This window comes from Taeniopygia guttata, chromosome 2 (genome assembly GCF_048771995.1).
Source record: "Taeniopygia guttata chromosome 2, bTaeGut7.mat, whole genome shotgun sequence".
Taxonomy (NCBI): Eukaryota; Metazoa; Chordata; class Aves; order Passeriformes; family Estrildidae; genus Taeniopygia; species Taeniopygia guttata.
In genome coordinates this window covers 44903466-44930360 of record NC_133026.1, presented here as the reverse complement: position 1 = coordinate 44930360, position 26895 = coordinate 44903466, and the positions used below count along the sequence as shown (strand labels likewise).

Here is a 26895-nt window from a genome sequence, read left to right as displayed (position 1 = left end):
TAAACTCACAGTCCTGCTAAGTATTTTCTACCTCATAAATCCTTTTGTTTCAAACCTTCTGCCTGCATGTCATTTGTCTTGTTATCGTCCTATATTGCCTTAAAAATTCAAGGCAAAGACTAGGCCCTAACAATTTTATAAAAGAAATTTGATTAATTAAACAAAGTCTTCTAAACAAGTCTTTGATAAAGAGAATAAACAATTCTCATTTGAATCATCATTGAAAAAGAAATTTCAATTCTGCAAGAATTTAATAGATTCTTTGAAAAGTTAAACTTTTTAAACATAACTCATTATTAGCAGCATAAGGAAATATATGTTCTGGAAAATGATGAATCACAAGAACTATTCATAACCACTGAACTGCAATAAAAGCATTTTTCAATTTCAGAAATTTTTCAAATACATTTTAATATAGTCTGAAATATGAAAAACACAAACATAGAGCAAACGTGCTCAAATATATTTCAGTTCCAATTAGGAAGGTTTTTCAGCCTAAACACCAAAGCATTACACGATCACAAATGAAATTCCTTACCGAAATAGGAATTATCTTCAAAGAATCTCCTGTAGAATGTGTGAAAAGGTGCCACAAGACAGGTCCAATTTCTCCTGTAATAAATCCTTGTGCATGGCATGAACGAGTAGTACAAACATTTTCAATTATCTTTGCTGCTATATGGTTCACTACCCGTTCTTCCTGTATGAAGGAGAAGGAGGAAAGCACATTTGCAAATGTTTCTAATTTCTTTGTAAATTACTGCCTATGTCCACATTTTATTCAATGTATATTGTCTTGGTTTGGTTTCTTAATTATTTTTGATAATTGCAAAAGTAAATTTTCAAGAAACCTCACCTGATGACAAAGCTACATTCACAGATCCTATATCCCCCACTTTCTCTTCTACTGCAAAGACTATTTAATACAAAACTTTTCATCTCCAAATAATCACCCCAAATTAAATGTAGTCATTATAAATGAAAAGCTTTTGTTATGTTAGAGGTGTTCCATGATCAGTGCTTTATAAATGAACGAATTTGTGTTAACACTCATTATTAGAACATGCCCTGAACAGACAGATATGAGATATTCAGTTACATTAGGAAAAAAAATTTACATTAAACCCTCTTTGTCTTTATCCTAGGATTTGTTGACTCTTCTGAATAAATACTTCTTGCAAATTAAGTTGTTCCATAACTCCCTTCTAAGCAGACAATCTTGAGCAAAGCTTAAGATAAATTATTAGGTCTCATTGACTACAAGAAGGCCTAAATTTCCATGAGATTCTGAATCCTTCATGTTTTTAGTACTAACCAAATAATTTTCACTTAAAATCAGAGTCTTTAACAGAACTGGAAGATACATCTCTGGTGTTATTTTGGCTGTGCATTGCCTCACCTCATCTCAGTCTTAAACTACAAAAAAAGTGAAGTCTTTCAACAATGTCTTTAATAGCATCTTGAATTCAGCAAGAATTAATTTTAACATAATTTTTATAATTCAATTTGTCCTTATAGTCTGGCTTCACAAATAATTCATCATAATATCTAATTTATTTCTTTCTTCAACTTAGAGCTCCTAATTTTCAGTCACGTTGAACACTTCCAGATATATCTGTTTCCAGTGAAGTCAGGGATGCTAAATGAAAAACAGCCCTGAATTAAAATACTAATACCAGAAGGATAAAAAGTTGCAAATTACTGAAAGAAAACTCATTTTAATCAAGTCTTTACATTTTAATTGCGGGGAGGGGGTAGTGAGAATCAACATAATAAAAAAATCTATTTACATGTTTTTGAAATAACTGAATCTATTGGATATTTTTATTGACTGTTATAAATTTAACAGTGCAGCAAACATTTTGGAAGCACTGAAGTTACAGTCTCTATGCTAACTAACATACTACCAAAAATAGTATAACTTCATTTTATTAGAAGTTAGGATAAAATATTTTATGATCCTTTTAAAGTAAGTTTACAGATGGAACTAAGTTGCGAGCAGCTGTTGACCCCGTTGAAGGGAGAGAGGCCCTGCAGAGAGACCTCAACAAATTAAGAGGTCTGGGCAATCACCAACCAGATGAAGTTTAAGAAGGGCAAGTCTCAGATTCTGCACCTGGGTTGGGACAACCCTGGATGTACAGACAGGGTTTTGAACAAATGAAGCAGTTTTGAATAAATGAAGCAAAATACATCAAAGGAAAATGGTTTTCACATTACTATTAGGTACTCAATATTAAATACGAATATCCATTCTGAAACAGAAAGTATCTTCCATGACTGGATAACATAGGAACTCTAACAGCTAGACACTTTTGCAGGAGAAATCAGGACCTTCCTATTTTAGAGATTGCACACAAACATTTAGAGATTGAACTTAAACAAATACAGATGCCTGGAACAGGCATTTTGTTTCACTGTTGGAAACAGTTGTTGGAAAAGATTAGCAAATAAACATTGGAATGTTTACTACATCCATTCTGACAGTCCACAACATTATACCAAGATTAAACATGTCAAATCAAGCCTATCATCTACTTATTTATGAGTGTAACTATTCCCTTATTTTGACACATAATAGAACTCAACTGTTGCCCAAGTCGAAAATCAGCTTCTATCTCAAGTTAAAAACACTGAAATGCAGGAAATCTGAACTTGTGTTCCCCTACAGATAAAAGGCTTTCTCAATCCTCTACTTCTATCACCCTAAAACTCCTTTCACTGACCCACACACTTTTTTTGTCACTGTTAGATGTTTCAGGCACAGAAGGTATGTGGAAATGACACTACCTGAATTTTCTGAACATTTTGTTCCTTTATAGGCAAATAAAAGGGACACACACATATTTCAAACTTCTTCCTGTTCTACTGTTCTGTTTTAGAGGGCAATTCTGCTTTGATGATGACAAATCTTATAAAACTTCAGAAGTCCAAGAACACTTCAGAGTATTTAATAATAAAACTCAAGAACATTGAACTTAGCTTAAAAACTCAAAACTATATATACACCATAGTACTGAATTACATGAACTGGTTTTATTTTCTTGAATTTTTATTAAATATATCAAATAAAACTTCTTAACTGGAAATTAAAACTAGAAGTGAGTATTTATAACACACTGTGGTATTTCAGATCTTATTACAAAATGTTAGTTTGACATTTTTATAAACACTGAGACAATATGCCCCTAATCACTTCAGAAAAACATCATGATGTAAAATTTACTTAACTCACAACTGGGCTTAGAACAATTACAAGTAATTTATTATGTAATTATGTATTTTTTAAATTATTAATATAAGAATGAAAAGCTTACATACTTGTAATAAAGAAAAGCCAGTGGCAAGCATGTTCAGAGCTGCATAGCCGCAGGACAAGAGGCAATGGCCAGGAGTGAAAACTCCAATCATAAACATTTAAAAACTTTTTTCTGTGAAGGAGGTGCAGGCATTGCTGACAGAGCTATTAGAGACATTCAAGCTATAGAGACATTCTATAGCTATTATAGCTATAGAATATTAGCGCTATTAGAGCTCTAATATAGCTAGTAGAGACATTCAAGACTTAAATAGACATGTTCCTGAGCAACCTGATCTATTTAGACCTACTGTGAACAGGAGGTTGGATTAGATGACTTCCAGAGGTCCATTCCATCCTTAAGTCTTGTATAGTTTTAAAGCTTCAAATATGTTTTAAAAATATATATCTCTTCATTAAAAATGAGCATCCTCACAAACAGAAAGCATAGAAGTGCACAGATGTAGTTAGCTAGCCTACACATTATTTAAAATTTATGCTTAATTAAATTTAATTTGAACTATAGCATGACAAATGTACTTTTATTTTGTGTCATTTTTTCAAAAAAAAAATATCAAGATAAGTTATTATGAAAATTTTGACATGTTTCAGGACTAAGAAATTATTTTATTTTATAGGAATAAATTAGTGTCTTACGGATGTCTTGATTTAGTTTCCACACACTGTATATTCAGAAACAGCAGGTCTTCTAGTACTAAATTTACAATTAAATAGCATTTCACTGCTGTGCATTAGAGTGACATCTTACTCTAATTATGAGCTGGAAATCGTCCACAATACAAACTCAGTTCTGTGTTCTTGGTCACGTGAAGGTTTAAAGATATTAAAATGCATCTAGGCTCTTCCTTTATTAGTCACAATCTGTAGGCAATAAAGAGCTCAAAAAGAAAGGAAAAAAGGTATTTCCTCTTGCTTTCCAACTTCTAGCAACCTCTGACATGTTTTCTGCCTTGAGCTTTGCCTTGGGCAAAAATAAAGTGGTCTCATACAAACAGTGAATGCAAACCCTCCACTCAATTCTTTTTCATTTTCGAAATGGAACTATATGCATATTTTTCTTCCCTTCTTCTAGCACAGCTAAGCCATCACCAAAAACAATGAAGAACATAGTAAAGCACATGTATGACAATAAACCTAATTACTACTTTTTTGCCTCAAAAGAATGCTGACAAGTCAGTAGGATAACAATGCAGTTTTAAAAAACTATGTATCAACCACTTCAAGACAGAAACTTAAATCATGCTCAAAGATTTACAAAGATGTAGGAAAATCAAATTGCAAGAGGACAGCACAAACTGTCAGAACATTTCTCAAAAGATGACTACATCATTAATAAATTTCACATTTATTAACAGTAATTTATATTTACTATCCCATTTCCCCCAGCACAAGCAGCAATACATAAATGTTGAATGTACAGAGAACAACACTGCATTAATCTCCTGCTTAGGTCATGGTCTTATGATTATTTAAATTCAAGAGCGACGCTTGGTTGACAAGGTACTGCAATGCTGCAGGCTACAATCCTCACACAATGCCTAAAGGGTTATTACTGTGGAGAAATTCTACTGAGGACCATAAAAAAAGTCTTACCCCTTCCCGAAGACATCTCATTAGCACAGTGTAAGCAGCTGAGGGAACAGCCCAGCATTCCCTGGGGTACTCCCCTTTTTCCTCCTGAAATGAAGCCAATGGCACAACTGATTAGATCAAAAAATCACAACAATCTCAGTCACATAAAAAATGGGTAGCATGTTCTTAATAAGGTTCATATTATACACATTTCAGATTAACATATGCAATCAAATATATTAAATTTCAGGACATTGTTACTATTTCATGTGCAGCACAGAGATTGCTACTTTATTAGCTTATTTAAGTAATATCCAGAATCCATAACAGAGTTTGTCCTAATATTTCTGAATTTCATAAATTCATTCTAATTCACACAGACACACAAAAAAAATGCCTGTTCTTTCATTCCTCTCAACCATTTTGAGTACTTCAGAGAGATAACTGACTTATTAAGAGTAGAAATGCTTGTCTTTAAAATAATTTTTTTTTTTGGTAGGTAAAAATAAAAAAATCAACTTTTTTTTGAAAAAAATGCTCAGACATACAAAGAGATACCAAGTGTTTAAGAAAATCTACTGTATAGTATAGCCTTCATACATTTGAACACTGCTTCAAGATCTTACTGTATATTTCCTTGAAATCACCCTGTTAGGCTAATTCACCACTAGCTGAATAAGGGCTTAATTCTTCCATTACAAGTGAACTTCACATTCCTCTGTCCCTGCAATAGCCTATTGTAACATTTTAAATTTAAAAGGGGACACTTGGATATCACTGAGATTTAACTGCAACAACTTCCATATTCAGGCTAGTAACACAGAGCTATTAGAAAGAGGAAAAAATATAGCCTCTTTTGGGAAAGAAAGTGAGAAATAGTAGGCATTAGATGGTGTGAAGATGACAGGTCATGAAATCATGAGAAACTTGTTTTAGTAAGTAGACGAAGGATGACAAACAGTAATTTCTTCAGAAATTACACAATTCTTGAGCTCTTTTAATTATATTATCAAATTATGTTTAGCATTCTAATAAACTGGTTTTAATAAAAGGGACACGATAGGCAAAGTGGGGGTTAATGATGCAGAAATAAACAATACTTTCTAGATTTGCTGATTTCTGCATGGCTTACAGTACAATTCAACATATATGATATGAGCATTTCAGGCCTTTAATTAAAGCATGGCACATTAGCAGGGAAGACTATTACAGAATTGTCTAGTAAAATTAATTTTCTTTCTTTATTGAAAACAAAACTTTATTTGCCACATATAGCCATAGAGGAAATGAGTCTGTTAAATATCCCATTTGTAAGCTTTTTTTCTGATAGCTTTGTATTAGGACATATGGGACAATATAAACAGTAATAAAAAGAGTGGCTGGACATCAAACAGACACATCAAATCCACTTCATTCCATCTCCTCCATCTTATCTGAGTAAGAACGTGCTGACAAGTAATCACCATTTGCCTTCCAAGACGTTTTGTGTAAGTTTAAGAAAACACAGCCCAAGTTTCAAGGAAGTAAAGGTAGGTTACTTTCAAATAGGCAAACGCAGAATCTTTTCTACCTGGAAGAGGCAGGACATGACTACGAGTCAAAAAAGAGTTAAAATGACAGTCTATGGTGGAACTGGCATGGGTCTATTTCTCATTGTATTCACCTAATTTAACCAGAAATTCTTTCAAAGTCTTTTATAACCATACATATTAAATGTTAAAACAAAAAGCCCTAAGAAATTGCACAATCCTAAAACATTAATAGTTCTTCCATTCTTCAAACTGATTAAAGACTTTCTGCAAGGTTTAATCTCTATTTAGAAATTTTAAAAGGCAAAAGGAGTATGAGCCTTAGTACTGTTCTTAATTACATAAACATAACGTACAGCATTTGAAACTTAATAAACTTAAATATATCACCAAACACTGGGGAATCTTCCTACTTTTTGCTCACAGCCCATGTTGATTTTGATTAAATTTTAGGTTCTGCATCCTAATAACACAAACAACACAAAATTAATAGAAATATTACATAGAACTTGAAAGTTTTCCCCCAAGGCAATCTACTCAAGAGTATGAGAACATGCTCCCTGGAGTCTGCTCATGCTACTTTTGAAATGCTCTTGGCTTCTGTTTGGAATAAAAATGCAGAGATGGAGTGTAAGATCTTACTCATGAGATCTCATAAGCAAGTACACACACAATATCAGAATTTAGGATTGCACAGGACCATTACGATTACCTGGACATTTCCCAGTATTTTCTAAGCAATAGAAGTGCAAACAGTGATCCTGTATTTTATCTCATTAATCATCCTGCACCTAAACAGCTGAACTTGATTTGAAGTATTTGATAATTTTTGATTTACCAAACGTTCACATGAAAAAAAAAAAATCTTTACTATTATTTCATATAAAAATTGTGGCTAGATCTAGAAACACTTCACAAAACCCCAGAGGGAATAAATAAAATCGGCCACTCCCTCAAAAACTTACAGCTTAAATGAAAATATTTAGGAGTTTGATAAAACAATAAAGCAGGCCAAAGAAAGCACAAAATGGATGGAAACAAAAAAACCAAGTGTATAGTCCTTAATTAATTTGATGCAGTTATGATTTATTTTTCTTTATTAGTCAAGCCATAAGGCTTTGCTGTTTAAAGATATAACTTGGCAATACATTATTTGTTTCATTTATTATATTACCCTTGACTTGCTATATGATCTTGGCATGGTCATTCAGCACTACTGTTCAGCAGTTTAATAAGCAACAAAGTGCCTACAACACTACAGTATTCTGAAGCTAAATACATATAGAATAGAAAAATGGAAAGTGATTTTCTTAAAAAAACCTGTATGGTTAGTATTTCCAAGCATGCAAATGACACTGATATTTTTGAAATTTTACCAAGACATAGTGCCTTGAGCTCATATGTGTCCAAATATTTGTTCCTACACTCTATTAATTTCTTAGCTACAACATAATGCAACCCATTAATATTTGTGTGTGTGTGTGTATTTAACCAGCCTTGAAACGTGACAGAGTTGCCACTTATATGCAAGTTGTAATGCTTCAAATATTGTGAAATTCATACACAGACTGAAAAATTTATCAGGTCACATTTTCAGATGGAAAATAATCCGTGCAAATCATTCTGGTGTTATACAACCAGCGTTAACAGAATTGTTTAAGCTATCAGAGTTTAATCTCAAAATACAATCAAGCCATGCAAAATAATCCTACCAAATATAATTTTCAATTTAGAATTTTAAGTTCATTTGTTTGATGATAGCAGGTACAAATCTTTCCTCCTGAGGAAACCAAGCAAGTATTAAAACATATAAACTGTGACTGTGGGTGCAGTTTTCAGAACCTAATTTCAAATTTTAAGTTCTGTGAGCATGTATTTGACAAATACTTTGGCAATTGTCCAACAAAAATAGGACAATGCTTGTTTTTCTACAAAAACCAAGGCAACCACTACATTTTGTGGAACATGCAAAGGACCTAGAGGATAAAGAAAATAAAACCTAGAAATTCAGCAGAAAGCCATAACTAAAGCCAAAGTAATGATTCATTTGCCACTTTTGCTCCATTACCAACTGCCTTGCTAAACTAACATGTCAGCATTCAGAGCTATTAGATGATGTAGATAATACAAAGGCTTCAGAGAAACCAAGGTTAGACTTTTTCTGCTTGAACACACTTTTGTTTCTGTTAAGTAAGAGTATTTTATTCTTAGAATACGGAAAACAAATGTGATGGTTTAAAGTATCTGTCAACTACAATTCTTAATACTGACAGCATTTCTTTTCTACAAATAAGCTCTGATTACTTTTAATGCAAATCTACTATTTCTAGACAGAAGGTTTAAATCAATTTTAATCAGGAATAAACACACGTCCATTTGAAATTAGTCATGATAATTTCATTTCCTTTTCCACTGTGCTGGGAATCCAACCATGCTACAATAAGATTTAATATGGCCTATACATATAGATACACTAATATATTAATTTATTGATATCATAGACTGTCCTCATACATCCTGTTTAATCAAAATCTCTACTTTAGATGTTTGAACTCTTAGATTTGCCACTTGGATGCCAGCAGTGGTTGATTAAAACCTTTTATGAAGTTAAAATTCTACACTTGAAGAATGCTGTTTAATTAATCTCAGATGAAGTAAATTATTGGATTAGTATGTTTCTTAATGTGGAATAAGTATTATAGAAGACAGGACAAGAAACTGAGAAACTGTTGACTATACAAATGACTAAGTAATTTGATTTTTTGGTCTAGTTTTCCGTGGGAAATTTTTTCCCATTTGCCAAATTTGTAAGGATCACTTGCAGTCTTACCTTGCTGGCTATGAGGTAAAGCAGCTCCCCAAGTGCTGGTAGAAAGCATTGCTTCAATTTGCTGTTTCTGAAGTTCTCTCTGATTAGCTCAGTTAGAAGTGTAATTGCCTAAATTTAAAAAAATCAATCAATAGATCAACTCACATATTTTGTCAAGCAAACGTACTGCTAAAGATAAAAAGCTTTATCTCAAATGCCATCTTACTGATGCACTCTTCACTTATGCTGAAGAGCCATTTGCAAGAGATTTAGTAAGCATTGAAGGAAAAAAAAAATAATTATTACAAAACATTATATATGCAATACGGAGAAAAATGCAATAAGCAATTAGTCAAGGTGGCAAGTTATCAGCTATCTGTTCTTTATTTTCCCTCAGGACAATAGAAATAGATCTGGCAGGAAAAGAAAAGCCTACTTCAAGTTCTTGTGTTTCTTTCAGAAGATCTGTGAGTTCTCACCATCAGGTTACAAAAAGAACAAACAACAAGAAACCTCTAATGCTGTCCTTTGTGTAGATATCAAATCAATGGATAAGAACTATTTAAGTTTGGTGTTCTGATCTCGAAGTTTACAGGTGACTTACTGTGTAAGAACTGGACACACAATTTTAGCTTTTTGTATTTCATGAACTTGTATTTCATGTATGCAAAGCATTTATGCATATACACATGTGTGCATATAGATAGATAGATAGATGATAAATAGATGGATAGATAGATAGATGATAGATAGATAGATAGATAGATAGATAGATAGATAGATAGATAGATATGTTATTTACAAAGACGAGGTGGAAGGAAATTAGAAAATTTGATTAATCTTGTGCAAGTGACCTAGTAAGAAATCACTTTCCCATGCAAAAGTATTTGGCAGTAAAGCACTTTTTCTTCCTTGGAGGCCCAAAAAGTTTTTATCCTCAACTTCCCTTGTTTTACTTCACCTTCTGACCTCAGCAGCTTCATAACTCCAATCTCTGTACAGCACAATCATATCAAAACTGGAAATGAAGTCTTCAAATCAAAGGAAAAAGATCTACTAAACAAACTTTGACCTTATCCCCATTTTTTTTAAGTAGTGCTTTGCTCATTAACTCTTCTTAACTGCATTCAGAGCATTTTTACAGATTTTATTCAGGAACTTTAATTAGCCTGCTATTCCAGAGAGAGTTTTATTTTCATATTTAAGAAACAAATGTATGAGTAGGTTTCAAAGATTCTAATATGGCATCTTGAGAAAGTAGCAGTCAAGTTGATTCAAGTGGAATTCTGCACAAAATGATGAACACATAATGACAGCATTTTCACCTTTATTATACTTCCTTCCTACAACTATACAAAATTACTCTTGCTGTGGTGATGAAATATATTTTGAGAACTACTTTGGAATTCCACTACTTTGTGGAACCAATATCATTAAAAATAACTTGTCATTGTGGCATTAACAGAGATTACACATACCCAATTAACATCCCTCAACTTTGCCTCTTTAGACTGAGGGTGAACCCATCATGAGATAGTATTTAACTACACAAAATTGATGAACTGTATGATAACATAAGCTGCTGACAATATTTCCAGCAATGGACTAGGTAGGGACATCAAATCATCATGACACCTAACTTACACTTGTTTGTTTGCAGGTAAAACTTTAAGAAAACACAAATAAAATTTGTAGATCCGCTGTAGATGATCAAGGCAGTCTGCTCAAAGTTATCAGTTTTAATGATGAATCTCAACCAGCAGAAAACCCTGTATCAATACTAATATTGGTTTGCATCTGCAATATTTGTTTTCTCAAAGCATGGTTAATATATTGGAAAATTTTGATGACACATTATCTAAATACATTTATGTGTGCAGTCCTACAATTCTCTAAATCCTATGTTCCATTAAATAAAACCATGAGTGAACCTTTGTGTGTATTAAATTATATATTCACTATATTCACTTGTACTAAGCTCTGTTTGGCTGCCTTACTGCTCAATCGAAGTTTAACAAAACAGTCATTAACATTAAATATACTGGGTAGATTATCCATCTTCTGTGTTTTGGGGTTTGTTTGTTTGTCATTAAAATTAAGAATTTAAGATTTAAAATGAATAAAGATTAAATCCAAGAGTAATATTTCATATTAGTGAAGAGAATTCTTGTTTCTCTCTCTCCTCCAAGATTCTAGGTCAAGTTATTTTTATTCTGATGAGATTTTAGTTATTATTTTTATTCTAAAGTGATAAGAAAAGGAAGTAATCATAATCCAATTCCTACTCTTCCCCCAAATATGACTGAAAAACAGAGGAAAAACTGAGTTAACAAAATTCAAATTAAAAAGTAAATTTCCCTTCTTGTGCACTAAAAATAATTTTGCCAAAAATCTAGTCAACACTGCAATAAATTCAATTTTTTATTTGAAAAAAATCTTTTATTAAACAAGAGGGAAGATACGTCTGAAGAAATCTGAGCTATCGGTGATTGACTCATGCTAAAATTGTTACATCTTTGTTAAAGAGAAACAGAAGATGCATGAAATCCTATAGTTCTTATCTTCATATATTTTAATTAATTTCTTCATTAAGGGTTAATTTTGGTAACTGTAAGAAAATCCACAAGAAGAACTGAGTACTATGGTAGAAGGCACTGAACATCAAATAGTCACCACACATTACACAGATGACACTCATAATCTCCTATATACAAAACTTTATTTACCACACTCAGATAATGGCATCATTTTCTCTAGAGAGCACACAGAGTACAGAATTGCCCTCTGATTTCCCTCCCTTCACTGGACACAATTTAATAATCAAATATTTTTCAAGTGCAGGAAATGGGGTTCACTGACTATGTCACATACTGAACTGGCAGAGTGTCTGTGCCAATAACCTATTTAAGATCTTCTTGTGTCCTCTGCAATGGAAGCTGTGGAACAGGAAGCTGATTCATTGTCTGTATTATAAGCACATTTATACAGAAACACAAATATTTTTATAAAATAAATTTAATGTTATATAATGTAAAGTGTTCATAATTTCACAAACACATTTTAAATTACCTAAAATGAGGAAGACAAACAGTTTCCCACTCTTGACAAGACACTTCTAATCTTGACAAGAGTGATTTGCACAAGATTTGAAATATTCATCCTTTCATAAGGAAAAACACAAGACTTGAAAAAAAAATCTGCTTGGACACATTGATTCAATATTAAAGGATGGTATAAATTTTAGGTAAAGAAAATACTAAAGTTTATGTGGGAAAATGCACAACAGAAAAAATCAGATTTATTTTAACTACAAACTGACAAAGTCTCCTTCTTACCTAGAGTACATTCTTTTTCTTTTCAACCTGCCTACATTTTCCCTTTCATAGAAGTAAATAGTAATGAACTGCAAGTCCTACACTGTCTATTAAAAGCATCTTAAATTTAATAAATTACCTACACCTTTACCCTAGCTGTCAAACTGAGTAGATATAGTATGGTTATAAAAAGAAAAGAAAGAAGAAAATGTCATATCTGGACAGTCATTGCCTTAATTTACAACAATAGTGTGTGGAATTGATCTATTACCTGTGGCAGATTCTCAACCTATTTCAAGCTGTATCCAGAAGTTTCCCTGCAGTTTCAAGAGCCCAGAAGTGAAAATTACAGCATATTCAAAAAAGAAGTTATTTTACACCTTAAGTAGTAGAGTGGCAATGTACAGATTTACAATATTACTACATCTTTGATCTATTAGCATGATTGTCTGCAAGTATTAGTAGAAATTAAAATATCTCTGTAATTCTCTGTAATAATGCAAACCCTTACAGTGATAAAAGCTGTCTATATCTCAAGCATAATGGAAATTATATTTTAGTTCATTTTCTTGTGAGTACACACACATCATATTATGTGGGCAAGTAATGGCAAAGCAATCTGACTTTCCTCAGAGAAAAGCACTCTCACAAGGTTGAGAAAGTATGCCAAGGTTTTAGTGTCACTAACCAGAAAAGAATCTAAAGTAATATTCAAGTACTCTTCTAGAAAAGGATACATGAAAAAAAACCCGATCAGCTTTCTCTGAACTCAAACTGAGTCATGAAGTAAGGAGGACTGAAGAGAAATCTGACTACCATACTCTGGATGTGGTATTAATGCTGTCCAGAATGTAGGGAGAAACACAACAACAACAACATATTGCAACTCCTCTAGAACTGCTCTAGGGAAAAACATAAGATGGAGGTGTAACGTTTTTCCAGGGGGATACAATGCAGAATTGACTCATTATGAAAACTCCTATGTTTTCAATTTTTCTGTAACTGCTGGAGGAAGAGGTCTTAGTAGGTCATGAACTCAAAAGGAGATTCAGCTTGCTTTGGAATCAATTAAAGGTCGCAAAGGGATAAAATCAGAAAGAAATAGAAGCAATTATATTTCTTATAAACTGGATATGTTTACTAATAAATCAAAAATGGATGTAGAAGGACTTTTAACAAGCTTTGGAGTTTTGTTTGGGTGCTGTGTTTTATTTTTAAGGGAAAAAACCATTATTACCTCTCCCCGTCTGTCATAACAGTCATATGATCATATGAGCTCAGTAGCAGATGTTCATGAATACCTCTGATTTCTACCCCAGCCCTTAAGTTTGAAGCTTTTTTATCACAGAAAGGACTAGGTGAAAATATTTGCCTCTAACAGTAAAGAGATTCTGTTTTCATTTTTGTCAAAGGCAAGCAAAGAAAAAGATTGCTTAGGAGCCCAAAAAGCAAAGATTTCTGCCTTCAAAACTTGAGTCAGTGGCAACCAACTGAAGCTGGTTTACATCTAAAAATGCAAACTGAAACTGGAAATCAGTCTCCACAGAATAAGGAACATCCAGGAATATCCAAGGAAGTGGTATTTTCTCTTCTCTTCCTTGTTTTTACTCTATTCATACATTCATTTGAAGTTACTCTAAGTCATCTTCTTCCAAGCAGTAGGCCTTTTATCCACTTTTTAGAAGCCATTCTGATGACACTCCAAGACCAATGCCCATTGATAAGATATACATGTAGATATTTTAGACTGATTATTTCTGCATATATCTCATATGTATGATTGATTATTTCTACAATAGCTCATATTAAAAAAAAATATAGGGGATTTTCTTTGAAATTTACTTTAAAATTAATTCCCTTTGAGTACTGCAAATTACTTCATTCTGCTCAGTGAAGATGTAAACTGGACAAAACAACAGTTCTTCCCTAAAGAATTCTTATTTAAATGTGCTTCATACTAAAATAACTTTTTTTCCCACCCAGATGATAGCTAAAAGGTCTCGTACTTAGAAGAAATACTAGGACTACAACTAATATACAAGCGATCTTGCCTGACACTGATCTTGGTTTGAGTGTCTTTTAGTGCAGTAATCAGAAGACAGCAGGAAATTAGGCTTTTCAGCTACCATCAGTGTGAAATTTCTATCACAAAAACATGCTGTAGCCTAACAGTGCCAATCAAACAAGTGCTTTAGATAGATAGATAGATATCTAAAGTGCTTTAGAGGAAAAAGCTGGATTATTTTCTTTGGTTCCTAGCCTATGTTATGATAAATTCACAAGTGCAAGACAAATGGAGGTGGAAGAAGGGCTCTCTTTCAGGGTAATTCTTTAAGGTATGCACTTAGTTGTAAGAAGTGAACACTTCAGTGTGCAAATTGTACAACAACTTACATAGACACAAAGTTGCTTGGTGTAAAAGAAAATTAAAAGTACCAAAAATATATTAAAACCAAATTCTCAGCTATGTCAAAATCTAATTTAAAAAAAAAAAAAAAACAAACAAAAAAAAACCCAACAACTTTCACCATGACACAAAGAATTGCAATATTATAGGATGTGACTTAGTAAACATCACATAAACAATATCAGAATAATGTCAGGAAATACTTAAGGCATTACACAGATATGTGTCTTCCAAAGCTAATGGAAAAAATAATTTGTTTAATGTCAAGAAGTTTAGTCACAAAATTTTTTCCATGTGGTTTCTCTTGTTCATGGAAAGATTGACAACTGCGTATTTCTTTTTCATTCGTATTTGATGCTTCTGCTGACACTGTAGCAATGTAAGGAAAGCAAATATTTCACATCTTCCACAGAAAAAAAATATGTTCCTGCTAGGTTATTTTAACTACAGAAACTCTATTCCATGTAGTTCACACAGCCTTTCACACCCCAAACGTATCTCCAGTGTATATGATAAATATGACATATATACATATCACTTCCAGAGAAATAAATATTTATCTGCTGAAGGAAACAGTCCTAGAGGCACAGATCATCATCTCAAAAATAACAGAATTGTAGAAAAAACTAAAAACAATACAGCAATTTTACTATCATAAGAACTAAACTAAAGATAACTACAAACATATCTGCTGGCAGCACCACTGATATAATTTTAATGGAAAAATGTACTATTTTACTCACCAAAGAAAACAGAGTAAGTTTAATGGACTATGAGAAGAGTATAAACTAATTAGCTTTTAGAATGGTAGAGTCTTTGCTTCAGTCAAGCAATTAATTTAAGAAAATTGCAAAAAAGTGATTTAATCCTGCAATCAGCAATGTATGTTTTCTCCTTCCTAGGTGAAAATTTTCTTGTTTTCTACTACCAGCCTGCTTGAAACTTCAAACATAAAGCAAGCCCAACTAATTGGATTGATAAAAATAATTTTTTGAGAGAAGAAAAAGAAGGATCTTCAGTCATAATAAAAGGTCTTAATATTTTCTCCAATAATCCAGAATTGCCATGCTTGATATAGTCACTGTTAATTTAATTATATTTCCATTTTCTGTTTATTAATTCAGAAGAATTTTTCTCAAACACACCTAGACAATTTTTCATTTGTTTTCCTGCCACGTGCCTCGGGGAAGTACGCAAATTATAATTCAATGAACCAGGTTGTTGAAAATAAATTGAATAAATTTATTATAGGGGTTGAAAGTTTAGTAGAAGTCACTCAAAAAACTCAAATGGAACCCCTCTCAGTGTTACCAAAGTATTAAGTGACAATCCTGATTATGTCAGAAAGATAACTGTAATGTTTTAAGCAAGTTACATAATATGTGTGTATAGGAACACATGTAGATACTCACACATACACTTTTCCTACAGATTCTATCTCCTGACTACAGATTTTCTTTAATTCTGATGGGTTTTGTTACATGTTGGGGTTTTTTTCCATGTAAGACGTATCAGATCAAAACAAGGAAAGGGTCCTTGGAGAAAACAAGGATACACTAAAATTATAATAATTTTTGAGAAAATTTATAAAGTTGTTTTACCATAAAACAATATTAAAACTAAATAGGTGTGGAATAAATGGCCTAATCAACCAATTTTTTTTTTTAATCACTGCAATATGAGCAGACATGATAGGCCTAAAAACAGGAGTTATCAGAGAGGTAAGCTAGGAAAGTGACTTAAAATTGGCATTCTGTAAGAATTTGAATGACAACAAACTGTAGACCTCAAACAGTGTAGCCACAATGAGCTGGCTAGAGTATATATAAGAGTTATAGGTCATAAAACTACGCCTATAATAATATAGCTGCTTTCCAGCTGTGGAAAACAATCACTAAATTGTACTTTAATAAAAAGTCAGAAATTAAATGGCTCAAATTATATGGAGTTTCAGTTTGGATGAAAACAGAAATCTGGATATTTCACCACTTTGACAAAGCAATAAAAGCTCAGTATTATGGACATATTCTGATATGCTGTCATCCTTCATGGGCTATGTAATGTATTAATTTAGCCATGGAATACATTAAGCCAAAGCCTTTGTGAAGAAGCTTGCAGTGTGAAGGCTGCACCAGGTTCTCTGAACCCTTTAAATACTCAGTAGAGCAGTGGATCGAGGTCTGTTAAAAAACAGGCACAACAGCCTAGGCCATAGGGTGAGATTTATATTCCCATTTACCAAATCTGAGAAAGGTAAGGAAAAGGACTAGATTTTGACACCAAAAAGGCCAGGCAGAGAACAACTCCAGGGTGGTGTCCTTCCAGACAGAGGACACTGCTCCCCTGACACACAGGCAAACTGTCAAGTTGTTCTATCATCTCTTAGTAAAATAATAGACTGAATCTGAAATGTCACATCCAAATGTCTGCATCTTAGGTGGCAGAGGGCCCAGTTTATTCACAGAAAGAAAAGGACAATAGCTTCTGTTAATAAATACACCAAATTAGATACACATCGAAACAAGCCTTCCTAACTATGGAAGAATTTTTTTCTTGTAAGATGAAGAACAGAATCCTGGAAAGAATGGGGTTTTTTTCACTGAATTTTAATAACCAATTTCAAAATCTGAATACAAAAATAAAACTTTAAAGTTTAGGTGCTTTCCTAAGGTAACAAACAATAAACAAGAAGAAATTATGTTTCAGATTTATATAGGGCAATTCCATGGGGGAAAAATTGTATTAAGTCAGGAAAAAAACATATGACTTATTAAAATCTTTTATTGCAGCTGCACAGTAGAAGAAATTGCACATAAAATGTCTTCATCTGCAGTTTTACATGAGATCAATTCTCCTATTGTATTCTAAGATCAGTGCCATTTTTTCTAGTCAATGCAATATACTTCTTCAAAATACTTAACCGGAAATAGATCAACTGCAATTGAGTTTACAGATATAAATATTCACTTATTCTAATTTTTTCTAATATAACCTACACACTCAAATACATCAGCAGAATAAAGAAAGTACACTGTTCCACGCGTCCCTAGTCTGTAAAACAGAAGTTTACTTGCATTTTATTTTGTGTTTTAGTGACATCTGGTGGTTGCTGTCAAAGGAAACTGCTGCTCCCTGCTTGCTTGAAAAAAAAAATTTAAAACCCCAAAACATTAATTTTTCAAAGATAAGTAAATTAAAGGCTTTTGGCATGCATTATGTGAAAGTTTACTTTAGCCTGCAAAATGAGGTTGAGTCTTCTTTTCTTTCCTAAAGTTTTTATGTCTCTTTAGGGATTAATGCTACTATTATTTAAAAAACCATTTTAACAACAACAACAAAAATGTAATGGTACAGATTCAACCTCAAGGACAGAGAACTATCCTTAAATAAATATCTAAGTGGGTAGAAGGCAGTAGGGGGCAGAAATAAAGAGTTAGCTTTTTAATATGTGAGGCCAGCAGTGGCAACCTGCACGACTCTTTCCCAGGTCCTGAGCTACTTTCAAAGTACAAAGAAATCACAAGTAAGTGATGACTGTATAAGGAGGTAACAAAAAAAAACTGTAAAGGGGCCATGACTGAGTAATAACTGGAAAGAAAACTTTATATAACTAGCAAGGTACACATAGGGGACAAAAATAATTCCAGAATCGCATGTTCACAAACTCTCAATTTACTTCTTATACCAGGGAACAAATTTAGGAGCTAAAGGAGATCCCTTATATTTAACAGGTCAAAAAATCAAACAGTTACCAAATCAAATTAGAAGGTACTAGGAAAGGAAGAGGAAGGAAAAAATACAAAAAACCCTACCAAGCGAGAGATGTCCTCTATCTTCAGACTGTAAGACCTGGATCACAGAGTGTCATTTTAGATTATGTTGTTCAGCTCAAGACACTTGATTCTGATATTTCCTATATCACAACAGCCACCAATAAACTTTACCTGGAGCATCAGATGGCTCATATGGAAGGATAAATTACAGCATTATATTTAATTCTGTATATAATGCTGCTAGAAAGGTTTGCTTTGTGGTGGTGTTTTTTAAGCGTCATACAACATAAAATAGCTGACAGTTAACAAGAATATTCAACTAACCCACAGATTCCTTTGAAGAGAGCAAAGGAGAATACATCTCTGGATGAGAAATTCCTAAATGACTCCTTTCTATTTTTCTTATAAATGAACTATTGAATTTTGTGTACTGCCTACAGTTATTTGATTTTACATTATATATGCAAAAATAAATTTGAACACATGAAAATATTAGAATTCAATGTTTTTTTCCTCATTCTAATTTTGTGTAAAAATTAAAATATTTTTAAATTCAGAGATATTACTTTGAGAGAAAAAATTTTGGAATGAATGTCATTAAATAAAGCACAGTAGATGCATTTTTAACTCAAACCTGTTAATTTTTTTTTAATTCTTTATTTTCTCAATTAATGTATATAAAAAGTTATTTTAATTAACATAAGAATGGGATCAGAAAGTTAAAATGAAAGTTAATTTTCCATTCTAGTCCTTCAGTTTAAATGTCACTGGTCTTGGACTTAACTTGGTTCCTGACGTATATGGATACATCTAAAAATGTTAAATTCTATTTGTGAATGGCTCATATGTTCAAATAAAAAAAAACACTGGAAATATTTTGAACAAAATAATATTACAGGTCAATGTATAACTACTTCAATCTATTGCTTTTAAATACAAAAGCTGACTTAGATATGTGTTTTCTGATGGAAACTGGGAAGCTAGGGAAATATGTTTAGCTATTGCTATGTTCAACTATTGCTAAACATATTATTGCTAACCACCTGAACAAAGACCTGAAGCCAAAAGGCACGTGGACATGTCAAAACTACTTTAAAAAGTTAAAAATCAGAAAAAAATCTGCCACATAATTGTGATATGGAATTCAATTGCTGTGAAACTGCCAGTATTGAGAGACATTTACTAAACGTCAGTGACTGCAACTATAAGGACTTTAGCCCCACTTTGGAATTTCACAAAACAAACAGCAAAGACTAAGGAACAACAATAATGTTTTGAGTTCAGCTTTCACTACAGAATGGCAACGTTAATGCCAACATTAACAGCAACATAGCAAGATAATCACAATCATTTCTAATATTCATTAAGAAGAAACCAGGGGTACCTAAACCAGTAAAAACTTCCTTAGCTGCATTTCCAAAAGTGTCAGGAATTAACCACTAATTATATTTTCCTACACCAGATCTGCACAGCACACAGGAATATTTAGAGCTTGTGTTTAGCAGTTGGGTCTTACATTCAAACACCCACTAAACTGACATTCTGTGTGCATGTGTCACATAATGTAATCAGTCTCCTGTTTAAGTCAACTACTGACCATGTAATATCAAACAAGAATTAAATATGCTTTTCTTCTCCAAAGAAAATTACTTCCCCTTCATTACACATATTCTTCAAGAACTGTAAGAAACCTCAAATTAATAAATTATATTTTGAAGTATTCTCAATACATTTTCCCATCCCAATAAATTATTTTTTGAAAAAAATTCTCTAAGAATCAGTTGTACTATTTTATACTAATGACAATAACTATATTTCAGGATAACCAAATGTGTCAACAGTTTCTTATTCTACATGCACAAAATGTAGGACAGTGACTACTCGATTTTATGAAAATGAGAGAAAAATGCTAATTTTATCATTGGTGGCCACAGGTTAGTAATAATCAGAATTACAACTACATGGAATAAGCTCATAAACTTACACATTTAATTAATTTATTATATTACACTTTACACATATAAGTTAAAAATAAAGCAGGGGTCAAAACAAAAAACACTGTGAAAACTTCTGACATAAACAGTAAAAATTAAAAAAACACCCTGCTGGAAAATATAAAGGAAAGTTACCTCAAAAACAGGTACATTTTCTTCAAGTTCAGATGTGTGTAACGCCAGTAAACCAATCACTCGAGCAATGTTTACACGTCTGTGTATCAAATAAATATTTTGTAGGTGCAGAAAATATATTTACAAAATACTAAAAAAACCAATTATATCTTGTTTATATTCCACACAGGTTGCTAAGGGCAGAAAAAATTGACATCCTATTTGCAGCTCATACTTTCTTCATATTTCTGTTTTCCTCATATCAAAAAGTTATTTTGGTGTTTCAACACAATTTAGCAGTAAATATATGCATAAAGACATTTCTTTCCTCTGGCTCTGAAGTGTGAAGGTTCTTTAGTTTGTTAGGATTACTAACAGTCATGCTCATGTTCAGTTTTTATATAATACCGAAAACTCCTACAGATAATTTACGCTTTTCAGGATAGCTGACAAAACAGAAATTAAACCTGTATCAGCAAATCAGTTTTCAATGTTTCATTAAAAGAAAAAAAATGGAATAATAAAATCAACGTTTACTAAAGAAACAGCAGAGGGCACTATCACATTGAACTATTCCTGACAGGTATTGAGGGGGGAAAAAAGAGTTACCATTATAGTAAAATAACTATAATTGTGGTATGGAGTTATTTTATTCAGTGATTTTAAGTAACTCTATTTGATACACTATGTTCCCTGTTATCTAGATAAAATTTTAGAGGTTTTCTATAACCTTTGGTCCTGTAGAATTAATATATTCATTCAATGCTGAAAAAAATCCATTTTATATCATCATACTCCCAGTCAGATACCACAGCAGTCTGACAGGCTAAAAAACTCCTCAAATAACCTCTTAACAAATATCTTTAATAAAATTCAGTGACAAGCCTGTATTTCAACATATTAATTTAAAATAGTTGTTACTTACATATCCCAGTGGGCAGCTGCACGCAACTGATGTATCAATATAGGAAACTGTAGTTTAAAGAAGACAAATAAACATCAGTGAATTTCAATGATCTGATAGTTCCAAATGATAAACAAGAATATCAGAAATTCCAGAAATTTCATAAAAATGTATTTGGATAACATTTGCTAAGAGAATTATCACAGACAAATACTGCAGATATTGTGCAAACACTGATTAAAGAAATAAAAATAAAAAAGCCTGAATGGAAAAATATTAATATTTTTCTATATTTTTGATTTGAACTAAACTACTAAACATATACCTGAATGTCAAAATTTTTTTTCATTCTAAATAACACTATTTAGAGAAAAAGTTCTGATTCTTTCACCTACAAGCACAGAGATCATCATATAGTATTATAAAAGAAAGCATTTTTTGAGTATGTATCAAAATAGTTGGTAAATACTAGAATAATGAATGCTAACATATATAATCAGCCATTTAAGAACCAAACTGCATAATTACTAACTAATTTCTAAAATGTTCTGTTAATTGGCTATTCACTTAGTGAATTATTTTTCCCCTTGCTCCAAATTCTCCAGTGATAATAGAATACACCTTCCAGCAATTCTGTTTCTGGTTTTCACAAGAATGTTATGCCATAAGGCCTACCACTGGTTCCAACCTAAATGCTCTTCATCCAGTTTTTTGGTAGTGCAATTTTGCCTTTAGTATCTTATATTCAACAATAACACATCTCAGTTTTTAACTTAAGTACCTTATTACAAATGTAGGAGAGCAAAGTAGTTTACTTCCTACTAAATAAAATGAAAAGTGTTCATCTTAAGGTAGCTTCTGTAATATCTTTACATAAGCGGGGAAAAATAAGTCTGTTTCACTTCTGTACATGCAAGACTTGAAGAAATATGTTAAATCACTACAGAGTAGTGTAGTAAAATTGCTTGTCTGGTAGAAAATGGTTTTTGAAATATGAAACCCTAAAACAGAGTCTTCAGAGAGCATGGTCACTCTTTGAAGGCCTGTTTACTGAAAGTTTTACTGCCCATTCTTTAGAAAGCTTTCTTGCTATTCTTTACAGACATATGACCAAATAAAATTAATTTACTAATTCATACATTAACTCTTTACAGTATCCTCTGCCATTTAATGATTTACAAAGACTAACTTTTCATCATCAATTATTTTACACTCTTCATAAAGGTTAGTTTTTACCTCAACATTTTCTGTAATACAACAAAACTACATGCAAATGCATTTGAAATCTAAGACAAAATTAGTTTTCCTCAGCTCTTTAAAAAAATCTAACACGTAATCTAATTTTTTGTTGGTTTTGTTTTTACTTTAATCAACATCATATTTTTGCCATTGATTTTTTAAAGTATAATTAAAAGTAGCTAATTTTTGATACAATGTCAAATATATAAACCATGTTGATTCCTTCAAAGATTTATTACTTACCAGCTGAGAGCTAATTAGTCTGTTTGCAATCTCCTTGTGGACAACCAAAGTGCACAGATAGTACAGTAAGTTCAGTTTAGAACGTGCTGCTCCTGTATTCTTCTCGCTGCATTCAAGCAGGGAACACACTCTTTTCACAAAGTTATTCCAGTCCACATCTTTCATACAGGACAACTTCTCAACTAACCATGAGAGGAAAACAAATAGTTAAAGATAATGGATCTTAAATGTAGTTTTAACACACTACAAAATAAGATCACCATGAATAAGTAAGTTCCAAAGTTTGAATTTAATTATAATTTTAGGACTTAAAATACTAAAGAAGCAGGTTAGAATTCATGTCTGAAGACACCAGAAATCAAAAATGAAGCAAGAGAAACAAAGGATAAAAATTCAGCAGTGGAAGCCTCAAAACATTTTTGAAAGTGCAAATCTGCGAAGGCATTTATTTAAGGAAACACTTATTGGCATTATATTTAGGAAAGGTAGCAGTTGTCCTTCATCATTACTAATTCTTAATAAGTTAAGTGCAGTTTCCTGTAAGTAAATTTGAGGCAAAACCTAACAAAAATCAGTGAAAATCAGTGAAAGCTGCTCACAGTAAATAAACTGAAAACATGTATAATCACTCCTACTGGTAGGTATGCACCTAGCTAAGCCTTGGCAAATCAGGACATGGATGACTTCCGAAAGAGCACAAAGAAATCAAGTCACATGTACAATTAATATATATCCTGTGGTTCAATTAATTGACCACTGCAAATGAAATGAGATTTTTTTCAGACTTCCTTATCAGTCTAAACAGTTAATTTCAATCTTTCAATCTAGCAGCCATATATTTCCTCAGCTTTGGTAGTTATTTGTTAATTACTTACCTGCCACCCTGATATGTTCTAGTACAGGCTATTTAAAGCATGTTTTCTGTCTTTTATGCCAATTCACACCTAAGTAACAACACCTTCTAATGCAGGCAAAGACATATTAGTAAAGGTGAAAACAAGTTCAGCTTTCAGGTATTCATTGAAATTTTTCCACATTATTTTTAATCATTACTGACGAGCAGCATCAAATTCAGTATCTTCAAAAACAATCAGTTGTCCAGAAGACAATCAGAAAGTTGTCCAGAAGAAAGCTACATCTCTGAAAGCATTACAACCATAAAAAATATTGTCCCATAATAAATAAATACTGACAAGAGTTAAACATATCAGAACATCATTACTTAAATGTAATATGAAACATAATATTCTCCTTATGCAGTGGAATCTGATCATTTTTGGATGAATCAAATTTAAAATATTTCCAGTTACAGTTTTGACTGGGAGACTGAGGGACTTTGTGCTCCTTTCCAAATATAAAATTTCTTCTACAAATTAACTATTCAATTAAAACTCCCTCAATTAACTCTTCAATTAACTCTTCTTCCTTTTATAGAAAGGAAAGATGAACTCTTACGTCTATGCTATGTGAATTCTATAAGGACTACATATCTGGTTGATATCCCTCTTCAAGCATAGTCCAGTATTTTCCTTAAAAAATAGAGCAAATGTCCCATGGGAAGAATTGTTACACTCGTGACAATGAGCTGACTATTTGTCAGAAATATTTCTAAACTTTGAAAATTAACAACAAAAAGACAAACCCCAAACAACTTCACATTATCTTTTGGGACATGAGTGCCATAACATTTAATGATTAAAGGTGGGACTGGCAAGGTTGCCTAGTATTGTGGCTGATCAACAATGCATATTTTAAGATCTTATTGCCACTTGCTCACCTACATTTGTCAGATTGTAATATATTTGGTTGAATATTTCAGTTTAAATCTCTCAGTTGGAAAAAAATATGCTGGTTTTCCCACACTAAACACTGATGACTGCCTCATGGCAAAAGTTTAAGCACAGGCTCATAACTCAAGAAAGCAGAAGAGAAAGGAATATCATTTAAGTGTTTGTAATTGAAAAGGCTACTCAAAATTGTTCTAGGTAAAAATACTGCATACACAACAATAGTTTTAGAATTATTAGGAGTTCTGAAACTGTGACTATGTATAATCTACAAGGGGAGGCTACAGGTCTTATAACATTGAGTTACAGCAGCACACACAGAACTTGTTAGAATACTCAGTAGATCCATACCTGAATATGCTGGTATATGTAAAGTTTTAGGGTCAAATCCAACTGGTACTTGCTTCACTATCTGGAAGAAAACCCAAACTCATTACAACTAGTTTTAATACATTTGTAGAAAATCTCTAAGTAGTTGAATGTGAGAATACAAAGATGCAAAATTTGTATAGGATGGGTGTACATGCTACTGCTCATTACTGAGGAATTTTCCATTGTTTTCTGGTATGTATTTCTTCCAAGCAAATATCTGAGATTTAACTCTATGTTTTTTATATATTTATATTGCTAGTATTTCCATTTAAGTAATTTTTAAAATGGGATTATAAAATCACAGGATTTTTTCAGTTTACATTTTTATCTTGCTTGTATGCTGAAAAATACTTGCATTTGGGTTTCAAAAGCTACTGAAAGGAACTATGCAGGTGACAGCTCACAAAATATTTTAGCAATTCATTTCCATAAAGTAAATACATGTATACACTAGATCTCTCCTGAATATAAAAAGCATATTATCAACAGCTAATCATTCATAAGGCATAGGGATTTTTTTCCCTGCAAAACCATCATTTCCTTGTAGATCACGAAATTGGAGACTGCTCAGTAACTGAGCATTTGAGTGTGATTTTCAGTAAATAACTTTAAAAAGGCAACTGTGTAATGGAATTTAGCCTTTGACGGAAGAAGCCTAAGCTTAAATAGAGAGCCATTTTCTTAAAAAAGTCTTCAATTCCACAGATCTGCAGAACAGAGGGAAATTTTACAATTTAAGCTGACATTTCAGCTTTTGAAATTCTGCCAGCATCTAGCAAATCCCTTTCCAGGAGATTAACTTGCAAGCTCTTCAGATTTACCAGGTGTCAGTATCATCCTTAAGTCTGAAAAGCAGACTACAGAGTCATCACCAAGCAGGCAGTGACTCTGATTACATGTCCCTGGAACTTAGTGGGATATTCTGCATTAATTCTGAGTCTGGCATTGCATGGTAAGTAGATTAGCCTATATGTGCACATCAGTATGCGCACCTACCCCTAATCTCATCTCTTATACTTGTAGTAAGAAAAGAAGCAGTGAAGGACTAAGGCTTTGTGTCAGAGTCCTGACAGAGAACTGAGAAATTAACAGTGGTAGCATTCAAATATATATATATGTATACATATACATACATACACATATATATATATATATATATATATATATATATATATATATATATATATATATATATATAACCCTTGGAAAATCTCACCCCAAACATATTGAAAGAATATTATTTGGTAGTTGCTTATGTAGCTGTGTAAAATTTTCAGTTTTTGAAAGTGTTAAGACATCCATTAAAACAAACCAAAAGAATTGTTAATACTAAACCAATACAGAAACTGAAACCTGTAAGACATTCCTAATGAGTTTAGATGCTCACTTCCAAGGAAAAATCTTGCATTGCCTATATCAGCAATTTACTCAGTAAAGTTGCTAAGACTGCTTCATTTTGTCTGGCACAGAAACAAAAGGAAGACTAAAGGGGCTCTTGCCTATCATTGTTTCTTCCAAT

General features: G+C 32.4%; 1 protein-coding gene across 5 annotated transcripts in view; it reads right to left on the bottom strand.

Moving 5' to 3' along the window:
* Positions 1 to 26895, bottom strand: part of ULK4 (unc-51 like kinase 4) — a 216367-nt gene that overhangs the window by 172912 nt on the left and 16560 nt on the right. For all 5 annotated transcript variants that reach the window (XR_012054617.1, XM_002196898.6, XM_030265145.4 and 2 more), the window contains 7 exons: positions 25356 to 25416; positions 23218 to 23399; positions 21757 to 21803; positions 20853 to 20931; positions 9251 to 9358; positions 4913 to 4996; positions 539 to 700 (listed from right to left, as the gene is read on the bottom strand). Coding sequence is in view for 4 of the 5 variants with exons in the window: in XM_002196898.6 (XP_002196934.6) it covers positions 539 to 700; positions 4913 to 4996; positions 9251 to 9358; positions 20853 to 20931; positions 21757 to 21803; positions 23218 to 23399; positions 25356 to 25416 (723 nt within the window). In the remaining variant the exon portion in view is untranslated. The remainder of the gene's footprint in view (positions 1 to 538; positions 701 to 4912; positions 4997 to 9250; positions 9359 to 20852; positions 20932 to 21756; positions 21804 to 23217; positions 23400 to 25355; positions 25417 to 26895) is intronic.